The following is a 21,207-nucleotide window of genomic DNA, read 5'->3' as shown; positions in this document are numbered from 1 at the left end:
TCGGTATTTTAATCAGTAGATTTAATCGGTGACTGGGAATATGGTCTGGAGGAACCACAAGATTTATCTCACAATTTTGAAGTTATATTTTGGAAAATACAACTGTCCTTGGTATCCTTGTATTCTAAAAGATAAATTGGACAGGTGTCATGTCTACTAAATTAATTGTTTTTGGCCGTTGTAGGTGTGTGGATATTGGGTTTATAACATTTATGGTGGATTAGAAGTTGATTATGCCATTAAACTTCAAGAATGAAAGTAATTGCTGTTGGATATATATTTTATAATTCCTCCTGTGCCCCACATAATAACGGGGCCTATTCAAAAAATATTTGAAAATTGAGAATAGAACATGATACACCTTGACAGACAATCCAGTGATACAATGTCATAGAATTATCATACTATGGATAATCTGCTTAGTGTGCAGATCTTTTGTTCTTGGTTGCATTGTAGATCTCAGACTGAAAGTCTTGGTAGAGTGTGATGTGTAGAAAGTAACTGCAGATGCTGCTTTGTACTGAAGACAGACACAAAATGTTGGAGTAACCCAGTGGGTCAGGCAGCATCTTTGGAGAAAAATGACAGGGATGTTTCGGGTCGGAACCATTCTTCAGACTCGTGTAGTGTGAAGAAGGGTTCTGACCCGAACCATCACCCATCCTTTTTCTCCAGAGATGCTGCTTGACCGGCTAAGTTACTTCAGCACTTTGTGTCTAGTCTTGGTATCGACATTTGGTTTTGTTTTGATGGTGATTATGCAAGATTCAAACTGTGTCATTCCAAATGACTTTTCGGCCCTGTTTCCAAACTCGTCTCAGTCCTCCAGCTTGGCAGTGTTCTTGTTATATTATATCTAATTGCATATTTATGATGGAAATGTAGAAAATGCCACCGAATGAGTCGATGCTTGTTCTTTGAGAACTTTAATGTATTTTGCTTAATTTAGTATTGAGCGATGAAATGTGGAATAAAAGTAAAATAAATGGAGATCTAGGTGTTCATGATTTACAAGATTGACAGAACATCTTGAAATACAGAATGGTCTATTTTCATCTCCTGCCAAATATTATAATATATTTGTACTTCTGTCATTAACTTTCCTCAATTAGTCTGTTGAACCACTAGTCAGTTTGAAAATCTATAAATTCATAACGTAGAAACTTAGAAAATAGGTGCAGGAGTAGGCCATCCGGCCCTTCGAGCCTGCACCGCCATTCAATATGATCATGGCTGATCATCCAACTCAGTAACACTAAATTCAAGAGTTTATTAGGTTATGTGTAGTGACTTAGTTTAGTTTTAGTTTAGCATTAATTTAACTTGCCAATTTAGTCCAGGAACCTTTAGTATTAGATACAGTAAACCATGTAGCAAACTATCAAGTGTACTGTCTATTGATTTACTTTTAAATTCAGTAATCCTTCATGGTTTCTTGTTAATAGGATTGATGCAGAGGATTGACTTTTTATTTAATTGTTACTTGTTTACTTAACTTTTTTTTCTTTGTGATCTCTTTAATTTTAAACCTGACATTTTTGGAAAAAATGACCAGTCGTTGCTGAAAAATCTCTATTTATTTCAATCTACCAGCTCAACAACAAAAATTCCAGTATTGGTGTTGTTGCTTTTATAGTTTTTGGGTGTCATGTGGGCCTTTTAGCCATTCAAGCGTTTTGTAGTTAATATGGTTGAATGTCCGGAAGTCGGTTTGCAAACAACAAGGATCCATAAACAGCAATGTGATGGTGACACATGTTGTTTGGATAATTTTGGCCGCCATACTGGGAATAATAACTCCTCTGCTGTACTTTTAACAGAATGTTTTGGGATCTCTTTGGTTTACCTGCAAGAGTTTTCGGAATCTTCATTTAACTTCTCAAATGAAAGAGTACAGTGTACTGATGTCGGCTTAATTTTTTTGTGCTTGAGTCTGATCTTTGGGTGCTATTGATTCACCCCCATTTGACGAATGTAACAATTGAAAAATAAGGAAGATTGGAACCTTGTGGTCAGATAAATTAAAGTATTTTCTTTGGTCATTCTTTAGAAACCACAACGCTTTTTTCCAAAAAAAAGGCTCAGTTTCTTCCTCTTCCCACATGAAGTACGGCTGACCTTTTCCCCCAGTAATTGCTGCAAGTAACCACGAGTTGTTAATGTCCTTCCCTCTTTTGATCACCCTGCTATAGAAGGTAATACATTTGTGAAATTTGGGCAGGACACTAGGAAATAATTTTACAATAAATCTATATCTGAACTAAAAAATAAACCTTAATGTAATCATCTCCAGGATTAATACCCATTCAAACTTGTATAGCAGAATATAAATTGGTGGCAATGATTCTTAAGTGGATTAGCTGACCATCAAGAAAGTTCAGCATTTGTTTTTGGAGATCTTTTTTTAAAACCAAAATTCTAATATTTTTCAGGATCACAGTTGCTTCGCGAACTGAAGAAGATGGATGATAAGGCACTTTTGGTGGAAGTTCAACTGTTAGAGAGCAAGACATATCATGCACTGAGTAATTTGCCAAAGGCACGAGCTGCTCTGACCTCAGCACGAACAACTGCAAATGCCATCTATTGTCCACCAAAACTACAAGCCGCACTCGATATGCAGTCAGGTATTGATCGTCTCCTATTTAGTTGCTTTTGCATAAAATAGGACAGCTGACATCTTGAGAATAAGATTATTTTAAAGTTCTAAATAAACAAATTTAAATATATTAAGTGTGAGTGAGCAGCTTTATAGGATTTTAGTTTGGCTGTGGTTGGGTTACTGCATGTAGTTCTGGACGCCTTAATACAGGAAGGATATTAAGGCTATGGAAGGGGTGCCAAAGAGGTTTAATAGAATGATGCCTGGATTAGAGGGTATGAGCTACAAAGAGAGGTTGGATAAAGTTTGTAAAATTATGAGATGCATTGATAGGGCAGACGCAACCTTTTCCCCCAGGTGGAAAAATCAAATAGTTTGAGGTGTGAGGGGCATAGTTTAGAGGAGGTGTGCGGGGGCAGGTTTATTTACATACATAGTGGTGAGTGTCTGGAACACACTGCCAGGTGTGCTGGTGGTGGCTGATATGCTAGTGGTATTTAAAAGACTCGTGGACAAGCATATGGATATGCAGGGAGTGGAGGGATATGGATTATGTGCAGGCAGACAAGATTTGTGCTTTGCATCATGTTCAGCAGAGACATTATGGGCTGAAGGACCGACTCCTGTGATGTACCGGACTGTATTCTACTTTCTAATAATGCAACTGACAGAACTGGAGTAAGCTGCAGTAGATTGTTATGCATTGCCTCTGAATATTAGTCTCTTGAGTCAGGCCACATATTTGGATTTGATTCCCGAGATTGGAGGACAAAATCTAAACTGACAATTTAATACCAAGGAATACTGGCTGAACTATCAGATGCTGTTGATGAGACCTTAAACCCAGGATATGTCTTCCTTGGTTAGATGTCAATAGTTCTAAGCCACCAAGCAGAGAAGTGCATGAAAGTTTTTCTTTTTTCTGATTTAAGTTTTCCTTACAAATCAAAATTAATAACTTTAAACGTCATCAATCTACTGCTTTTGGGACTATGCTGTAGAAACATTGGTTGCTGAGTTTCAATACATAATGATCATTTGGTGGAAATGCATAATGTGATAAAATGTTTTTGAGATGCTCTGATGATATAAAGGACACCAGATAAGTGCCAAGACATCAGTGAAAATAATTATATTAAAATAATGTTGGTGCTTCCATGTAGATGAAACAACATCAGAGACTTGCATTTTGCACATGTTTTAAATTTTTTATTTAGCCTGACGTTAAAAGTAAATTTTAAATTGCCGCATCACCATTTTGAACATTTTGTGCCTGCATGCTTTCTTTCCTTTTTCTGATGCTGGTGATCCTTTGCAATTCACGGGCGAGGGGGGGGGGAATTACTTGTATCTCGCCAACTACTTGACCATTACCTGTGAACCTTATCTACTGCCCCCTTTGCAGCCTTAGTTGGGGTTTGGAAACCAAATACATTAAGAACTATCAACTGCATCCATTTGTTCTTCATATTTTTCACTTAGAATTGCTGTGCTAGCTGAGACCTCATAACCGCAACAATTTTTGAAATAAAGTATAAAATGTTTGCCTCACCTGTTCATTGTTAGCCAGATAAGTCATGAAGCAATTTTTATTTTATTTTTATTTTATTTATTTTATTTTATTCTTTATTTCAAACAGAATAAAAGAATAAAAAACAAGTGTGAAACAGCATACAAAAAAACAAAACAAGAATATTTATAAAGTGTCTACACTTAATAAACAATATCTATAAATAAATGAAATCGTATGTGTCCGAAAAGGAGCAGGAAGAAGCCAAAGCTTATTAATTCCCACCCCTTATTCAACTGCTTATAATTATCTTATACAAATTTAGCAGCTATATGTACACCATATGTACACCAGCAGCTATATGTACACCAAATTATTTACCTTTACATTTATACACTAATCAAATATTTACAAAGCCATACAAAAAAGAGAGAAAAATAAATAAAAAAGGAAAGAAAAAACCCTCATATACTATACCGTATCTTAGTCATATATACAACCCATCACCCTATAATCACCCTTCCCAATACAATCAGTATAACAAATATCCCACTCACAATCACCTATCCTCATAATATCCTTTTAAAAAAAGTGTTTTTGTACATCTTTTTAAACTGAATTATGTTTGTGCTAAGTTTTATCTCCTGTTCCAGACCATTCCACACATTCACAACACTGATTTATTACAACTTGGAGTAATTCTGGTTAGGGTTCCCTACGCCTATTCCTTTCGTACATATTTGAACGATAGGAAATGTGTCAATCCGGCCAAGAAAATAATTATGACTTAAAATTACCTTTTTAAATTTTTCCTTTAATGTGTGCTGCTTCTACATATAGGTATTATCCATGCTGCTGAAGAGAAGGATTGGAAGACTGCATATTCTTACTTTTACGAGGCATTCGAAGGCTATGACTCTATTGATAGCCCTAAAGCTATTACCGCATTGAAATATATGCTACTCTGCAAAATCATGTTAAATACGTAAGTTTGAATGGTCTGCTCCGTTGATTGTGCAGAAGTAGTAATGTATCTTGGGGAACAATACTGTCAATTGAATTTTAATGGTCTGTTTTTTATCGGGTAGCAGTGGGCTTAGTTAGGCTCAAACCCAAACAGTTTGGTGTCTTAAGTTGAATGTATAAAACATGATCTCTTGTGATTTAAAAAAAAAAAACAATTTCTGTAATTTAATTCTAATCCATTCTCTTTGAAGTGGCCATAAGTCCTAAACATTTTGTTATTAGGCATGTTCATTTGCAGTGAACATAGCTGAAGCCAGTTCATTAAAAGTACCATGATACTTAATGGTGTTATAGTATTATGAAAGAAGAAAGTTGATCAAATGTATAATTAATGGCAACCTAATTAATGAATATATATGATTTTATTATACCCAAATCACAGGTAGGATAAAATTCCATATTTAAAAATCTAAAACTTTGTTGAGAAAATAGGGGAGGCGCAGTGTCGGTACAGTGGAGCAGTGGTAGAATTGCTACCTTACAGCGCCAGAGACCCACATTCGATCCTGACTAGAGATGCTGTTTGTACGGAATTTGTAATGTCCTCCCTATCTGTGGGTCTCATCCATATGCTCCAGTTTCCCCCCACATTCCAAAGATGTGCAAGTTTGTTGGTTGGCTTCTGGAAATTGTCCCTAGTGTGTAGGATAGAACTAGTGTATGGGTGATGGCAGGCCAGTGTGGACTTGGTGGGTCGAAGGGCCCGTTTCCATGCTGTATCTCTAAACTCAAAATACATCGAGGAGAGAAAAACTGACTTGGAGGATAATTTTAGTGATTAATTGTTGTCTAGGAGGTGCATATTCATGTTCAATTTATTTTAATAATTTATGATCAAACCCAAATTTTCTTTGTGATCTTGAATAGATCTACGAACTTCAGCTGTGGACTTTCCACAGAAATATTCAAGATGATGAAGAAAACGTGTCTTTGATGACATTTGATTAAAATAAATTGCATAAGAATCTGCAGAAATGTTGTGCATCTCAGACTACAATGATGAAAAGTTTTATTGTGGGACGTGTATTCTTTTGAGTGTTGTAATGGGTCAAATTACAAGGCAGTTTATAATAAGTACATTTGTTTTCCTTTCAGGCCAGAGGATGTGCATACATTAGTGAGTGGGAAGCTTGCTCTCCGATATGCTGGACGACAGGTAATATAATTATTATTTTGTTTCATTCATGAGAGGAAAGGATGGATTCCCTGTGTAGATTTGGTGTGTTTCTCACAGACACACCAGTATCTTGTCTCCGTTTCCAATGAGCCGGGAAAAAAATGATTAAAATATTTGACGATCAACTTTAATGGGTATCCATGGCTTATTATATTTGCAGAAATAAGGTGGAATTCTCTACAAATATTTGCTAGGTGGCTTGTCCGACTAATGTTATGGGTTTCAGCATGTTAGGGGTGGTGAATATGAAGTAAAATGATCAGATTATTCGTAGGTTAGCTGCCTTTAAAATCAACAGTTTTCTGACTATTTCCTTTTCCAGCATAAAGCATGTTTAACTATTTAGATGTAACTGGAGACTGAGAAACAAATTACACAACTTGATTTTCAAACGTTTGAATGGTTTCTCAATTAACAAATAACGACAAGGAAGAATAAAATGATGCCAATGTGTAGATTGAACTTTCAGGATATTGAACTGAGAAAGAGTGCGTTCTTGGTCTTCAAACACAGTTTAGATGCAGAACAAGCTTGAAATAGTTAGTATTTTGTAAAAAAAAAATGCACTTGGATGATCATAAAATATAGTTTTTTAATATCCCCATATTTTATTTATTTTGATTTGACTAATGATTATCTTTTAATTTATTTTCAGACTGATTCACTAAAATGTGTAGCTCGAGCAAGCAAGAATCGGTCTCTGGCTGATTTTGAAAAGGTAAGCTGACTAAAAGATAAATATGGATAATAAGATATTTCACTATCTGTCAGTATTAACCATAAGACATAGGAACAGAATTAACCATTCAGCTCATCGAGTCTGCTCCACCATTCGTTCATGGATGAACAATTTTTCCACCTTGATCCTATTCTGCCTTCTCCCTGTAAACTTTTGACACCCTTACTAATCAAGAATCTTTAAATCTCTGTTTTAAAAATACGCAATGGCTTGGCCTCCACTGTCGTCTGTGGCAACGAATTCCACAGATTCACCACCCTTTGTCACTAAAGAAATTCCTCCTCATCTCCTTTTTAAAGGTACATCTACAGGCTGTGCCCTCTTTTATTCTGAGGCTGTGCCCTCTGGTCCTAGACATCCTCTTTGCATCTACTCTAGCCTTTCATTATTTGGTAGGTTTCAATGAGATCGCCCTCGACCTTCTAAACTCCAGCAAGTACAGGCACAGGGCCACCAAACGCTGAGATGATCAATAAAAGTCATTCTGTGATCATTAACATACCACTAATGTGCAAAACCAGTCTCCATTCCCCCACCCTTAAGTCGTAGCCCTGCATATTTTTTTTCCATTTTGATACTTGTCACTGCCTTTCCGAATGCTACAATTGAATTTGCCTGCACTTTTCCCATCAGAACTGCCCCCTCCATCGACTCTTTTAAGTCGAGACTAAAGACTTATCTATACTCCCAAGCCTTTCCTGACGTCCTCTGAGTGAGGGCTGCATGTATATTTGTATGTAGTTTGTTTTGTTGTGCTATTCTTATAACAAATGTAAAGCACTTTGGCCAACGAGAATTGTTTTTTAAATGTGCTATATAAATAAATGTGACTTGACTTGACTTCTACCCCGGCAGTACATTTTTGACCATGAACACCAATGTTTTCCTTGTAAAATTCTTCTTTCATTTTTGGTTCTTTTTTCAATCACAATGTGAAATATGTAATTTTGTTAAAAAATACCTCCGTTTTCATTAATCATAGTTGATTGTCCCATTATCCGGTGGTTGTGGGTTGGAAAAGTGTGTATTGTGGTGGAATTGGGTAATTATGTCAAATGGTTTTTGCATTTAAATATGGGGAAAAAAGAGCATGTGTGGATTAACTAGATCCACACATGCTTTGAAGCATTCGCGATGTAGAGAATATCCATCTAAACTACACAATAATGACTCTTTCCCCCCCAGATAAGAAGCATCTGTAAAATAATAGATTAAAAAGAAAATGTTTTGTTCTAACTTAAAGAATTTTGTCATCCATTCTTTAAATGCTATCTTGCAAAAGAAAAGTAGGAACTTCAAATTTGCTTGCGATTTGTGAATATTAATTTTACAGTTCTTGGTGTGTACTGGCTACTGTAAGTATCTTTTTGATTTGCAGGCTTTAACAGATTTCCAAGCAGAACTGCGGGATGATCCAATTATAACCACGCATTTGGCAAAACTATATGATAACTTACTGGAGCAGAATCTTATCAGAGTGATTGAGCCTTTCTCCAGAGTTCAGGTAGAGGTGCAAGAAGTGTGAATGAAATACAGATTCCATAGTATTGTATGCATATCAGGTTTAGAATCCCTCCTGAAATCAATTTTAATTAGCTTTTGAGGCACTGCAATATTGACTCGTCAGTATTGCACAAGTTGATATTTATGGTTTATTTTGCAGTGGACTGATATTGAAAACTTAAAAATATAGGGTTTGGTTTTTAACAAGGAGCAGAGAAAGTAGCGAGGGGTCGTGTCAGTTTTTTCATTAAGACAGTTATGTTCTCAACTACAAAGACACTTCATTATAAATTTGGGTAAAATGGGATTATAATAATACACGGTTGCCATGGACATGGTGGGCCGAAGGGCCTGTTTCTATGATGTAAGACTAACTATTAAAAGTGTATGTGTGTAAATATATTTCAAAGGTGGTAATTTGTTTAGATCTACTGTCAATCTTCTCTACCAATTAAAGTTTTGCTACCTCTTGCTAAACCTTTCCGTTATAAGTACATTTTGCTTTTTGGTTTCCATCAGTCCATTGGGCATCAGCTAATTTGCAAAATAATTTGATTGCATCATACCCAAGAACAAATTATTTCCATAGTAAATCTTCTACCTAGGCCTTTACAATGTCTTAAAATATGAAACTTAAATTGGTACGCGAGGAAGTATTCCACTTATTCCATAGATTTCAGCAATCTTCTTTGGCAGCAGAGATTTTGTTCTTCACAAACTAAATGCTAATTTTTCTGCTTGTGCCAGCACGGCATCACATATGCTATATAGTCACAAGTACCATTTTTGTGTGCCAGTTCGGTTTTGCCTGCCCGGGTCTTGTATTGAGTTAGTTGCTCATAGCCCTGTTTACATCTCTGGTCTCCAGTGCATGGGGCTGGATCATCTAATTTACTCCCACTCCCATGGTCTCTGGCCAGCCTCTTAGCCTTTTCCAGCATACTCACTCTGCCCAATTAATTCGAGACCTTGTGCGTCCCTATTTCCACAACAGATTTCACAAGCCAAACCAATCATGCATTGGCTTGGACCAATAAACTGCAGTGTACCAAGGGATCTAACAAATTGCTCATTAATTACGCGGATTAAAAACTCCACAGACACAATTTGGAATCATGTTGATCTTTTTGGAAATTTACAGGGTATTTTGGTAGATTAAGTTTTCCCACCATCCTGGGAACAAGCATGTCCAGTGACTGATGCAAGTTTTCGCAGTGGGTAATTTTGCCTGTCTGCCTGCAACTCGACTGCAAACTTTTGAACTTCTTTCAGCAATTTGAGGTAGTGACTTGAATAAGAGCATAAGTAGTAGAAATAGGAGACGGCCTGCTTTGTCATTAATTTAAATCATGGCTAATCTTTCACCTTGACATTATTTTCTTGGGCAAACTCTTATCGTTTGCTTAATATCTTAATAAAAGCTGTTGATCTTTGTCTTAAGTATAGTCTTCAGCTGAGCATCCGTAGCCCTCATGGGATGAGAATTTCAAAGTTAACCACCTTCTTGATGAAGAAATTTCTTCTGATTTTTGTCCTGAATATACAACCTTTATCTTTAGACTATAACCCCCTAGCTCTAGACATCCTATTGAATGAAATGTCAAATGCCATACTGGAGTAACTCAGTGGGTCTGCCATCATCTCTGGAAAACATGGATAGGTGACATTTCAGGTTAGGACCTTCAATTCTTCAGGTCATAAATATTTTGTACACTTTAGTGAGAAAGCCTCTACCTTAATATCTCAATACCATTCCATTCCAAAAATTAGTCTGGTGAACTCTTTCTAATTGCTATTTTTTTTGTTCTCGGATAGGGAGACTTGATATGGATATGTATGTAGTATGTCAGATTGTGGTCTCTGAAGTACCATATATAATTTGAGCAAGATATTGCTATTCTATTGAAATATATGTTCAGTAAAGGCCAAATTCTCCCCTCCCCCCCAGCAATGTTTATGCTTTTAAAATGCAAAATAGAACATTCTACTACTTCTGCATAAATAAATTTATGTAAAACAAAAATAAAAATCTATTTGGTGGTTGACTCCTGAAGTGTTCCACCCATGAAACATCAGCATTAAGTATTAATAATGGCAACTTCTTATTGATCAGACAGCTTGGCGAGGAAATAGTTTGGTATGCCCAAATTGTGAAGAGACAGATGAACCCACCATAAAAATGATTATTAGCAGGAGGATTTCCTAACTAGTGTATAAATTCACATATGAAGTGTTACTCAAGAATATATATATTTTTTGAATTGTCTGATTATATCTGCTGACTATTAAAATTGTATGGCAATGTCAACAATGTTCAGTGAAAAGATACTCTTGATTATACTGTGCAGATAAAATTGTGCTAATTAGTAAAATGGCTACGAACTGGGTTTTTTTCCTCTACCTGTCTTTTGAATGATGACCTTAGAAAATGTTATTTCTTTATCTTACAGATAGAGCACATAGCAACCATTATAAAATTATCCAAGGTATGTGATAACCAATACTGAAACATTGCACATAAAGTTATGCATGTTGTTGTTCATCTGACTAATTTTTTTTAAATGCAATATTTCTTTACTTGGGATCATTCTTTGCAAGAATAAGCACTCTAGTTCCAATCCAGGTCTGCATACATAATCCTGGTAAAAATTTCAGTTGACTGCTTTGGGTGATATCTGTCTCCGGGGACAAATACTGTGGAGAACGTGAGCAAATTTAGTAGACGGGCCATCAGGAACATGGCAAAGAGAGAGGGAAGATCAATGGTTTAATTTGCATTTATTGTGATGCAAGAGGCTAACAGGAAAGGCAGATGAACTCAAGAAGTGGACTGGCTCGGGGGTCTCTGCGAGGCGAGATGGAATGGTTTTAAAAGTGCAATAGCTAGGGGCAGTGTAGTCCTGTTGGGGTGAAGGACAAGGCTGGCAATTGTAGAGGACTATAATTGATGAGATATTCAGGCTCTGGTCAGGAAAAAGGAGTCATGCGTCAGGATCAAGTAAACCCCTCGTAAGCATTGTAGCACTATACTTTAGAAAAATCAGATGGTCAACAAAGGGAATGAGGTGGATCTGGCAGGTAAGGTAAAAGTAAATCCCAAGAGTTTCTGCAGATATGTTAAGACTAAATGTGTGGCTAAGGACAAACACTTCAGTTATGGGGAGAGAATGGGCAAGTCAGAACGTTATTCATTGCAGCGTTGAAGATATGAATGTTGATATTATAGAGGGAATAAATCACGAGGGACACAGATGAGGTGAATACATAGTCTTTTTCCCAGCGGAAGGATAGTCTCCAACGAGAGGACATAGGTTTATGGTGAGAGGGGAAAGATTTAAAGGGGACCTCAGAGGCAACTTCGTGACACATAGAAACATAGAAATTAGGTGCAGGAGTAGGCCATTCGACCCTTCGAGCCTGCACCGCCATTCAATATGATCATGGCTGATCATCCAACTCGGTATCCCGTACCTGCCTTCTGTCCATACCCTCTGATCCCCTTAGCCACAAGGGCCACATCTAACTCCCTCTTAAATATAGCCAATGAACTGGCCTCAACTACCCTCTGTGGCAGAGAGTTCCAGAGATTCACCACTCTCTGTGTGAAAAAAGTTCTTCTCATCTCAGTTTTAAATGATTTCCCCCTTATCCTTAAGCTGTGACCCCTTGTCCTGGACTTCCCCAACATCGGGAGCAATCTTCCTGCATCTAGCCTGTCCAACCCCTTAAGAATTTTGTAAGTTTCTATAAGATCCCCCCTCAATCTCCTAAATTCTAGAGAGTATAAACCAAGTCTAGCCAGTCTTTCTTCATAAGACAGTCCTGACATCCCAGGAATCAGTCTGGTGAACCTGGTGACACAAAGGATGGTGCGTATATGGAATTAGATGCCAGAGAAGGTGCTTAAGGCAGATATAACAACATTTATTAGACATTTGGACAGGTACGTGGATAGGAAAGGGATGTGGGTCAAGCGTGGACAAATGGAACTGGTTTGAATGTGCAACCTGGTAAACACAAAAAAATTGGCCCAAAGGGCTTGTTTGTGTGTTGTTTTACTCCTACTAATTTCAACTATAAACAAATTATTTGAACCTAATAAAACTATTAAATAAAGAGAATTATTTGCAGTATCTTAGGATCTCTATTTTAATCTGTTATCAATGTTTTCTGAAGGATACAATAAAACAAGTAAGTTTCAGCATTAACTGACATCCTTTATCCTGTGAGCACAACTTTCAAAAATAAAATTGTTATCTCTTGTTCTAGAACTGAAGGTCTTGTTATTTATTATGCTGAAAAAAATAATAATTGGCAAGATTGACCCATGTATTTTTTTTATAATGTGGCAGCGTACTTCATAATTGCTTTTCACTTTATTTTTAAACAAATCAAATGAAATATACCTTTGTCTTCCTGTCCTTGCTGCTATACTCTTTCGAAAGAGATAAAGGTGCCCTGCGTCAGAAATCGATAGGAAAACACTTCAATAACAAATTAACGATTAATTTCCTTGCAACTCAAGGGAGTGTGTATAAACTGTATACCCTTTGTGTCATTTGTAACTGGTGGTCCAGTTATTGCATTAGCTCACAAGTTTGATAGAGCCACTTGAAGATCCATTTTCCATTTTTGCCTAAATATATTAGGAGCTGGATGTTTATTTTAGGAAAGAGTATTAACAGCACTGTATCCTTCAGCACAAGCATTATGGACCTGCTCCTATACCTGTTTGATTTATGCTAGTTCATAAAATTAATCAAAATTAGCAGGTTTTTGATCATATAGTTGAGACCTCGGGTTTAATAATGGAGAAATCTTTTGAATATTTTAAAGGCTATTTATTCTTCGGATTGATGGTCGAAAATAACTTCTGTCCCATTTGCAAAACGTGACCGCCCATGAAGTTAACAAAAGTATTATTGTCAAGCTACTGATCTTCCCAATCTGTCATTGACAGATTTATTGACTGAATTTAAAATTCCATGAGCTTCAGTTACACCAAGGAGGAAAGAAAACCGAGTTGTGAATCCTTAAGTTTGTGTACTCGTTGTGGGGTGGGGTGGGGGTTCCCCCTGTGCTGGCTCAATCGCTGAGTATATTCAAACGCAGATTGAAAAACTTGTTGGGTATTAAGGGATGTGAGGCTGGTAGACCGTGGAATCGTAAAAGATCAATTATGGAATGCAGAGCAGAATTGTGGGGTTTATTTTAACCCCTGAAAATGGTGCTAAAGATATCATGGTTGTCGCTGGATAAGTTTAATATAGAACTAGATTATAACACCATTCTGTTATTTTAGGGTGACGTGGAAAGAAAACTCTCCCAAATGATCTTGGATAAGAAGTTTCATGGTAAGTGTAGAGCTGTGTCAGTGCTAAGCAAATGAGAAGTTAAATCGTAGTTTATAACAGTTCTATGTGGCTTCTTTATTAAAAAAATCATCGTTGTCTCTGCACATCATATTGAATCAATCTGTAACCAAACATACTTTCCATAGAATTGATACAACTTAGTCTAACCACAATAGCTATTTAAAATTTGATATCTTGATGAAGCAGTATATTTCCTTGTGGGTATACGTCATGGTCAAACAATTTTTTTTTTTTTGTGATTTTATTTGATGCTTGCTTAGATGTAGAAAAAAAAACTGCATTTGTTTTTTTTTGTAGGTTAATTGGCTTGTTTTTTTTTGTTTTGTTTATTTTATTAGAAGTTAATACAGCACAAAACAGTACAGTGGAACCTAATTTTGCCAACTATGTAATACCGTAATCCATTCTATGTACAACCACTAGTTTTATGTTATGAGAAGGAAAAAAAAACTGCATTTAGGCAGTAGAATTAAAATTAAAATATGTTTAACTAGTCATATTGGGTTTATGCTTGCATCTTTTCCTTATGCTTATTTCAGGTATTCTAGACCAAGGCGAGGGAGTCCTCATTGTGTTTGATGAGCCTCCAGTAGACAAAACATATGAAACTGCGCTTGAAACAATCCAGAATATGAGTAAAGTAGTGGACTCTCTCTACAACAAGGCAAAAAAACTGACATAGGTAGGTGTAATGTAATGAAAGGAACAGAGTACCTAAACAAAAAAATTCGGGGACAGTTGATATAATTACATTCATGTGACAATATCCGTAGCCTTTGATACTCAAGACAATACATTAGTATGGACACCAATTATAAATTTGTGTACTTGCATTTATTTTGGAAATTATTTGCAAACTTGTCTCTATGTAAATGTGCATTTGACTAACAATAACTGCAGTGCCTGAGGTTGATGTCTCAACCTCTATAATCTGTGTCACAGAAAATCTAATCAAAGCCAACCTTGGGTCTTTACTTCTCAAATTGCTGCACATTTGGTGTTTCTTTTGATTTATACTTCATGGAGACATAACTCAAATCTTTAAAATAAAGAACATTTATGTCTGTTTGCCTTAATCAAATTAAAGCCTATGATCTTGCCTTTTGTCAATTTAAAGCTTGCTCTTTTGCCTTGTTGCGATTACTTTTAATTTTCACTTCATGACTACTTGTTTTGGAGGATCAATAGATTTCTTGCTTCTCAAAAAAGATGCTGAACTGCAATTCATGGAGTGGTATTTGCTTCTTTATCTCCCTTTCAATTGTCCATGTCCAGCAAGGGAGTCTTCTGAGAAGTAATTGATGAGCATCAAGATCCATTAATGATGGATCCTTGTGTAGCTTTCAAGAGTTATTTAACATTTTTAAGACACAATGTAGTTGGTCCTTTACTGGCAAAATTATTCATATTAGTACTGAATGAAATGAACATTGCAAAGATCACTTTTCTATTTGAATTGCTTGGTTTTTTTTTTAATGAAGTTATGCACGTAGTGAATGCAAAATACTTAATTCTAGATTCATTAGGAATTGTAAAAACTCCATCGTGATCATTTTTTTTGATGTTTTGGGCCCCTTTGGATCACCTGGCCAGTTCAAAGTCTGAAATATTTTCAAACAAAATGTTCCCAAGGCTGATTTATTGGAACACTTTTTAAACCATACTTTCATGGTGGCTTACTTTGTTTGTAAGGGAGACCATTGTTCATGCACAGCTCATTAAAGTTCATAGCTCATTAAAAATGTTATTGCTTTATATGATTGCTGCCCTTTTTCCAATATATCCCCCTTTAGTGAAGATTGAAGAAATCTTCACTAAAGAAAATCATTCACCTTGTATATTTTCCGATTCTGACTGAAATAGAACCTAATTTACTTATTATGTAGGGATGAATTTTTTTTTTCCGCCTCTTTATGTTCAATAGAATATTTTTGTCAACTGTGTTGTAATGTTTTTGGTCAATGTAGACCAGTCATTTTTTCCACAGATCAAACAAAATCCCAAAACGGAAATTAAAACGCTGCAGAGGTTCTGAAGGAACCTGGAATGAAACGTCAAATGTCTCTTTTCGCAGATTCTGCCTGGTCTTTTGAGCGTTCCGGCATTTTCTGTTTGTATTCCAAAGATGGAAACATGATATGACCATTTTCCACCAACTTAAATTTTCATGACCATGAAAAAGATTTATGTAAATAATTGTTACTTGGTAGTGCAGAATACATTTTTCCTGTTTGAAGTAACCAACCTCCATGTACTAAAACCCAACTATACTTGTTTTTGTTCCCCTCTGTTTCTCAATTGACCTCTTTGATGATAATATCGAGAAAATTGACCATCATTTGTAGATTTATGAATGAACTTTTTATCAAAACTTCTTTTGTGAAATTATTCCATCCTAAAAATTTGTCCTTGCCAGAGTTAAAGCATGAAAAGGGGCACTTTGACCTACCAAATCCACACTGGCCATCAACTGTCCACTTAAACTAATCATACATTAATCTCTTTTTTTTTAATACTTCCCACATTTTCATCAAATCCCCCAGATTCTACACCTCGCTACACATAGGACAATTTACAGTGGTTAATTGACCAGCGAACTGCAAGTCTTTAGGATGTGGGGGAAACCATGCATTCACAGAGAGATGATGCAAATGCCACACAACAGCTCTGCTAGCTGCACCATTCTATCATCCAATCACTTGATCTTAATTGATTGTTACTCTTTGGTTGAAAGCTTCTGGAAAAATGCTTGCCAGAATTCTGCCAATCGTTAAGTTTTATTGCCCAGGAACTAATTACTCTTGTAATGTAATATAGGGGAAAAACCTCATTTGCAGTATTAACTCTCACTGTTGCATGTGGCAGAAGATTGGAACTAATACAGTTATCAGTTTTTAATTTAAAGTTCTGTGACCCAACTTATTTTTTAGCTCGGATTCTATACCAAGCTTGTGTTTTTAACCAATGGTTTGCATAAACTGATATGATTCAAGCATTCCAATGATCATTTTAACTGCATTGCAGTATGTAAATTATCATAGAATTATAGCAGTAAATTGAAAATATTAATTTTATATTAGTACTAAATGACAGTGGATGTTGTGGGGGGTTTTCTGACTTTGAAGACACGTTACAGATTTAGATTAAAATTGAAGTATAAAACTAACTGAACTTTGGGTGTGGGTTGTTGGATGACTGTCACTCTTTGAAAATTGTCCACAGCAACATTTTTAGTAGGGGTTGGCTGACAAAGAAATACAGTTTTTACTTTTAAAAATTACTCAGTAGCAAGATTGGATAGTCTTTACGTAGGCAGCTGTAAAAGATATTGTGGACCACTATCGACATAATTATTTTTGTGATGAAGCCCATTGATTCTCATCCATAGTTTCAAACCTTGGAAATAAATGTAATTATCCTGTCAAATTTCTACTGTGACATTTCCATTCATAACTATCGGTAAGTGAAAGAATACTGCATAACCTTGGTATTTACAGCAGAGAAAGACCGATGTCCAAACTAGCCAATAGGTTTTTCTGCTAATCCTGCTTCCTGGCTTTGTCAGCAATCTTGTGGTTTCTGACTCTTCAGTTATCTATCCATTACTTTTTAATTGTCTCCATCATCTAGCCTGCAGGGTTAAACCATTCAGTTCATAGGTTCTAGGAGCGCGATAAGGCCATTCGGCCCATCAAGTCCACCGCTATTCAATCATGGCTGATCTAATCTTTCCTTCTCAAACCCATTGTCCTGCCTTTGCCCCATAATCCCTGACACCCTTACTAATCAAAAATATGGTAATCTCCGCCTTAAATATCCATTGACTTGGCCTCCACTGCCATCTGTCAAAAATAAACTTCCTCATTTCGCCTTTAATACTTTCTATAAACCTAAATATATATACACTAGTTAATGGCCTCCTTCCTGTTCACTCTGTCTAGCATTCCAATTTTATGCACAATTACATTTGCCAAGATCCAGGGGCCTGCTTGTTTCATTTCAAACTGAATTTGAGCATGTACACAGGCCACCGTCAAATCTTAAGTGGAATTTTTGAGCAGGGAGTCTTCAGTTAGTATCTTGTATGTGGACACATGCATAATACACCTACAAGAGCCCAGCTCAAGGCTCACAAATTATTCTAAATCAATCCACGCATTTATATTTTAGTCTCTGTCACTTACCTGCTGTACTGGGCATTCAGTTTAGTATAACATTTTTTAAATCTTCTGGTCAACGGTTGAATTAGACGGTTACTAGGTTTGCATAGTTTTAAATAGATACATAGTATTACTTCAAATAGGCATTAACAGTACCAATTTTCAATTACATTTTTTTTTTTCCCCTGTCAAAACCTGTAAGGCATGTTAAAATGGTTAAACGGATACAGTGCTGGAGTAACTCAGCAGGTCAGGCAGCATCCATGGAGAAAACAGGATAGTTGACGTTTCAGGCCAAGACTCTTCAGACGCCACACTGTAAAGCCATGGCATAGAGTTCTTCCATCTTGTGTTTTCACCCTCCACCTCTATTCTGACACAACGATCAATCTTAGGAGGCTTTGCCTTTACACCCCTCTACCTCAACAAGTTCTGGGTCCACCATGATATAGAGCTCTTCTTCAGTACTTTGTAGAAGATTGCATAGATTTTTTAAATCTATGCAAACTTATAAACATTTGCTTTCATTGTCAGACTAGCTATTCTTCAGTTTTAGCAAAATATGTTCAGATATTTGTTTTCCTTCAACAGAGAACGACTTTGATCCGGAGAGTTGGAGTGTGTGACAGAAGAGAGTGGAGCTTGGAGAAATGCTAGGATTTTTTCAGTGTGTCCTACTTTCAATCTGAAAGTTTTTAAATCCCTTGTCAAACTCATTCTGTTCAGAACAAGTTTGTTCCAGTTTGATGTAGCCTTTGCCCAGCAGATTGTCAGGGGGTGGCATGACATTTTTAAAAAATCCTTTTGTCAAATTTTGTCCTACTCGTCATTCTCTTGAGGGTTCAACTAAACCCTTGCTTTGTTAGACCCGGAGGTTTTTGGTTGACCATTGACCCACACTGTCTCTATGGACCTGGCTGACATCACACTGCTTTTGACCTGACTTGTTTTCCAACAGTTTCCTAAACATGCCGTCACTGTTTTGGTTCTTGCCATCAATATCAAATGTACAAAAGGTTCTCGCTAACCAACAATTATCAGGTATATCTGATGTTCAGATGAGTTCATAAATAAAGAAGAAAACTTTTTTTTCAAAGTGTGTGTGCTTTTTTAAAAAATTTCTAAGTTAGCAAGGAGAAAAAGTACAAAACCTAATTTCATTACTAGAACTCCTGGATACTAAAGAATATTATCTTTGCTTTTCCACAGATGTTTAAATATTTTAACTAGAAATGTTACAGATGAGTTGTTGGTAGCATACATATTTTCTGCATCTGAATTTCTTGGGGAGGTGGGTGGGTGGGGAAGAGGAGAAAGAATATTTCTTTTTGAACATCCGTATTAGCACTGTAAATTTATTCACTGAAATGTGTGCGGAGTTGGATAAAACTAAGTTACAAATGTTAAATCAGTATCTTAAAGGAGGAGATTTGCACAAAAACCTGCTGGAGTCGCCTTTTTGAATTCACTACCACTTTCGGCCAGTAAAATTCGTAAATGAGGAAAGGGAATATTTTCAAAGAAGAATCCAGAAGTTTTTAAAAGGCTAGTAATTTGAAGTAGATTTAAACCTAGTTTTCATGGTCACTAGAGTATGACACATACTGAGTGACATTGTGCAGAGTCACTAGGCTCCTTTTGGAATTAGCTAGGATAGAACCTGCATGTTACTCAGTTGCAACTGGACCTTCCGTCCATAATTATTTATAGTAGCACAAAATGTATTCAGTTGCATAAGATTCTGGAAATTAATTTCTAGATTTCATTAATAAGCTGCTGGATTGATTCAGAACACAATGTTCTATCTGCAATCTTAACTGTAGATGTGGAATGCAATTGGATTATGTTAATATCACAAAGTGTTGGTTGCTTTTATAATGTCAAAAGCAGAAGATAAAATGTTTCCAGCTAGTTACACTGAATGACTGAAGGTTACGTCAACATGGTCTTGTTTTTTCTCGCTCGGTAATTTTATTGCAGTAAGTGATTTGCTTCCCACTGTGAGATAAGTAATTTTTGATGTTTTGATGTAAACTGCTATAATTTACGCAAACTACTGCCAGTATGATCAGTTTACTTTTTGGAGCACACTTGTGTGACAATGATTGCTCCACGTTTCAAAAATGAATCTGCAAAATCAGCAATAACTTTAACTGATTCTAATCCTTTATAGCGTTCCTGACTGAATGACGAGATTTAAAGAGAACTGCATTTCCGCACCTTCCCAAGAGTGGCATTCAGTTCTACCATATTTTCACTCGCAGCGTGCGGTGTGGTTACTGGTTTTGGGACCCTCGCCTCAGTGCGCAATGGAATAGTAGGATATTTAGTCAAAAACTACCAGGAGCAAGTACATTGAACTTCAGTGCCTCAAACACAATGCTCTTGCTTGATTCCAGATTTACATACCATAACCAGGAATTGTATGAATTGATAATGTTAGGAGAGATAAGATGTGTACGTCTTGAGAAGCTTCATTATCCCAAAGAAAAATTATTGTTATTTCACAGCTAATTTTGTACTCTAGTATCTGATTCTTTAATAATCCAATCCAATTGATTAATGATTTGTTATATAACAAATCAAGATTAAGTAGACTTTTAAAGATTTTTGTTTGCTAATGCTGCTTCAATGATTTGCTGTTTGTAGTGATCACCAAGTAATTTATAGTTTGGTGCAGGTGTATCTTGTATATATTATTGGGAGGGTTTTTAAGCTTGAATGCAGTTTTCATGGTGCTACATTTGATTGATCTGACTTAGAATGTGTGGATTTTGTGCATGATCTCTTCCATTAACTGCACCTCTTTTAATATATTTATTATATCTGAAATATTGGATGATGTTGAGGACATGTTGACATTTCCACAATTAATAAACTCCATCTTTGATCTGGTGCATTTTAAGAGTTTTTAATTATCTGAATGCCTAGCAACTTGTATGATGTTCATATTGAGTTGTTGGTGTACTCATTACTAAATAAAGGTTTCTTCTTCAGATATGAACCAGAAGTGAGAGCATGCCGTGCTTGTACTCTTGACCAAACAGTTCTTCTGTTTCCATTCTGCAGAGGAGGTCCATTTTGCTCTTTTGGGATGGCAGTTGACTTTCCTCTA

The 21,207-nt window shown here is 36.2% G+C and overlaps 1 protein-coding gene across 2 annotated transcripts in view; it reads left to right on the top strand.

The window, feature by feature from the left end:
* LOC129710207 (26S proteasome non-ATPase regulatory subunit 11) overlaps positions 1–20,988 on the top strand; it is a 51,899-nt gene extending 30,911 nt beyond the window's left edge. Inside the window, exons 6-14 of one of the 2 annotated variants that reach the window (XM_055657027.1) lie at positions 2,433–2,627; positions 4,953–5,097; positions 6,234–6,294; positions 6,971–7,033; positions 8,433–8,558; positions 11,008–11,043; positions 13,860–13,911; positions 14,472–14,614; positions 20,266–20,988. In XM_055657027.1, coding sequence (XP_055513002.1) covers positions 2,433–2,627; positions 4,953–5,097; positions 6,234–6,294; positions 6,971–7,033; positions 8,433–8,558; positions 11,008–11,043; positions 13,860–13,911; positions 14,472–14,614 — 821 coding nt within the window. In that variant the 3' untranslated portion in view covers positions 20,266–20,988. Of the gene's footprint in view, positions 1–2,432; positions 2,628–4,952; positions 5,098–6,233; positions 6,295–6,970; positions 7,034–8,432; positions 8,559–11,007; positions 11,044–13,859; positions 13,912–14,471; positions 14,615–18,683; positions 19,189–20,265 lie in introns of those variants that run through there. The other variant, XM_055657026.1, reaches the window with a different exon arrangement.
* The last annotated feature ends 219 nt before the right edge of the window (positions 20,989–21,207 follow it).

This window comes from Leucoraja erinacea, chromosome 27 (assembly GCF_028641065.1).
Source record: "Leucoraja erinacea ecotype New England chromosome 27, Leri_hhj_1, whole genome shotgun sequence".
Taxonomy (NCBI): Eukaryota; Metazoa; Chordata; class Chondrichthyes; order Rajiformes; family Rajidae; genus Leucoraja; species Leucoraja erinaceus.
This window is presented reverse-complemented; position numbering and strand designations above follow the sequence as displayed.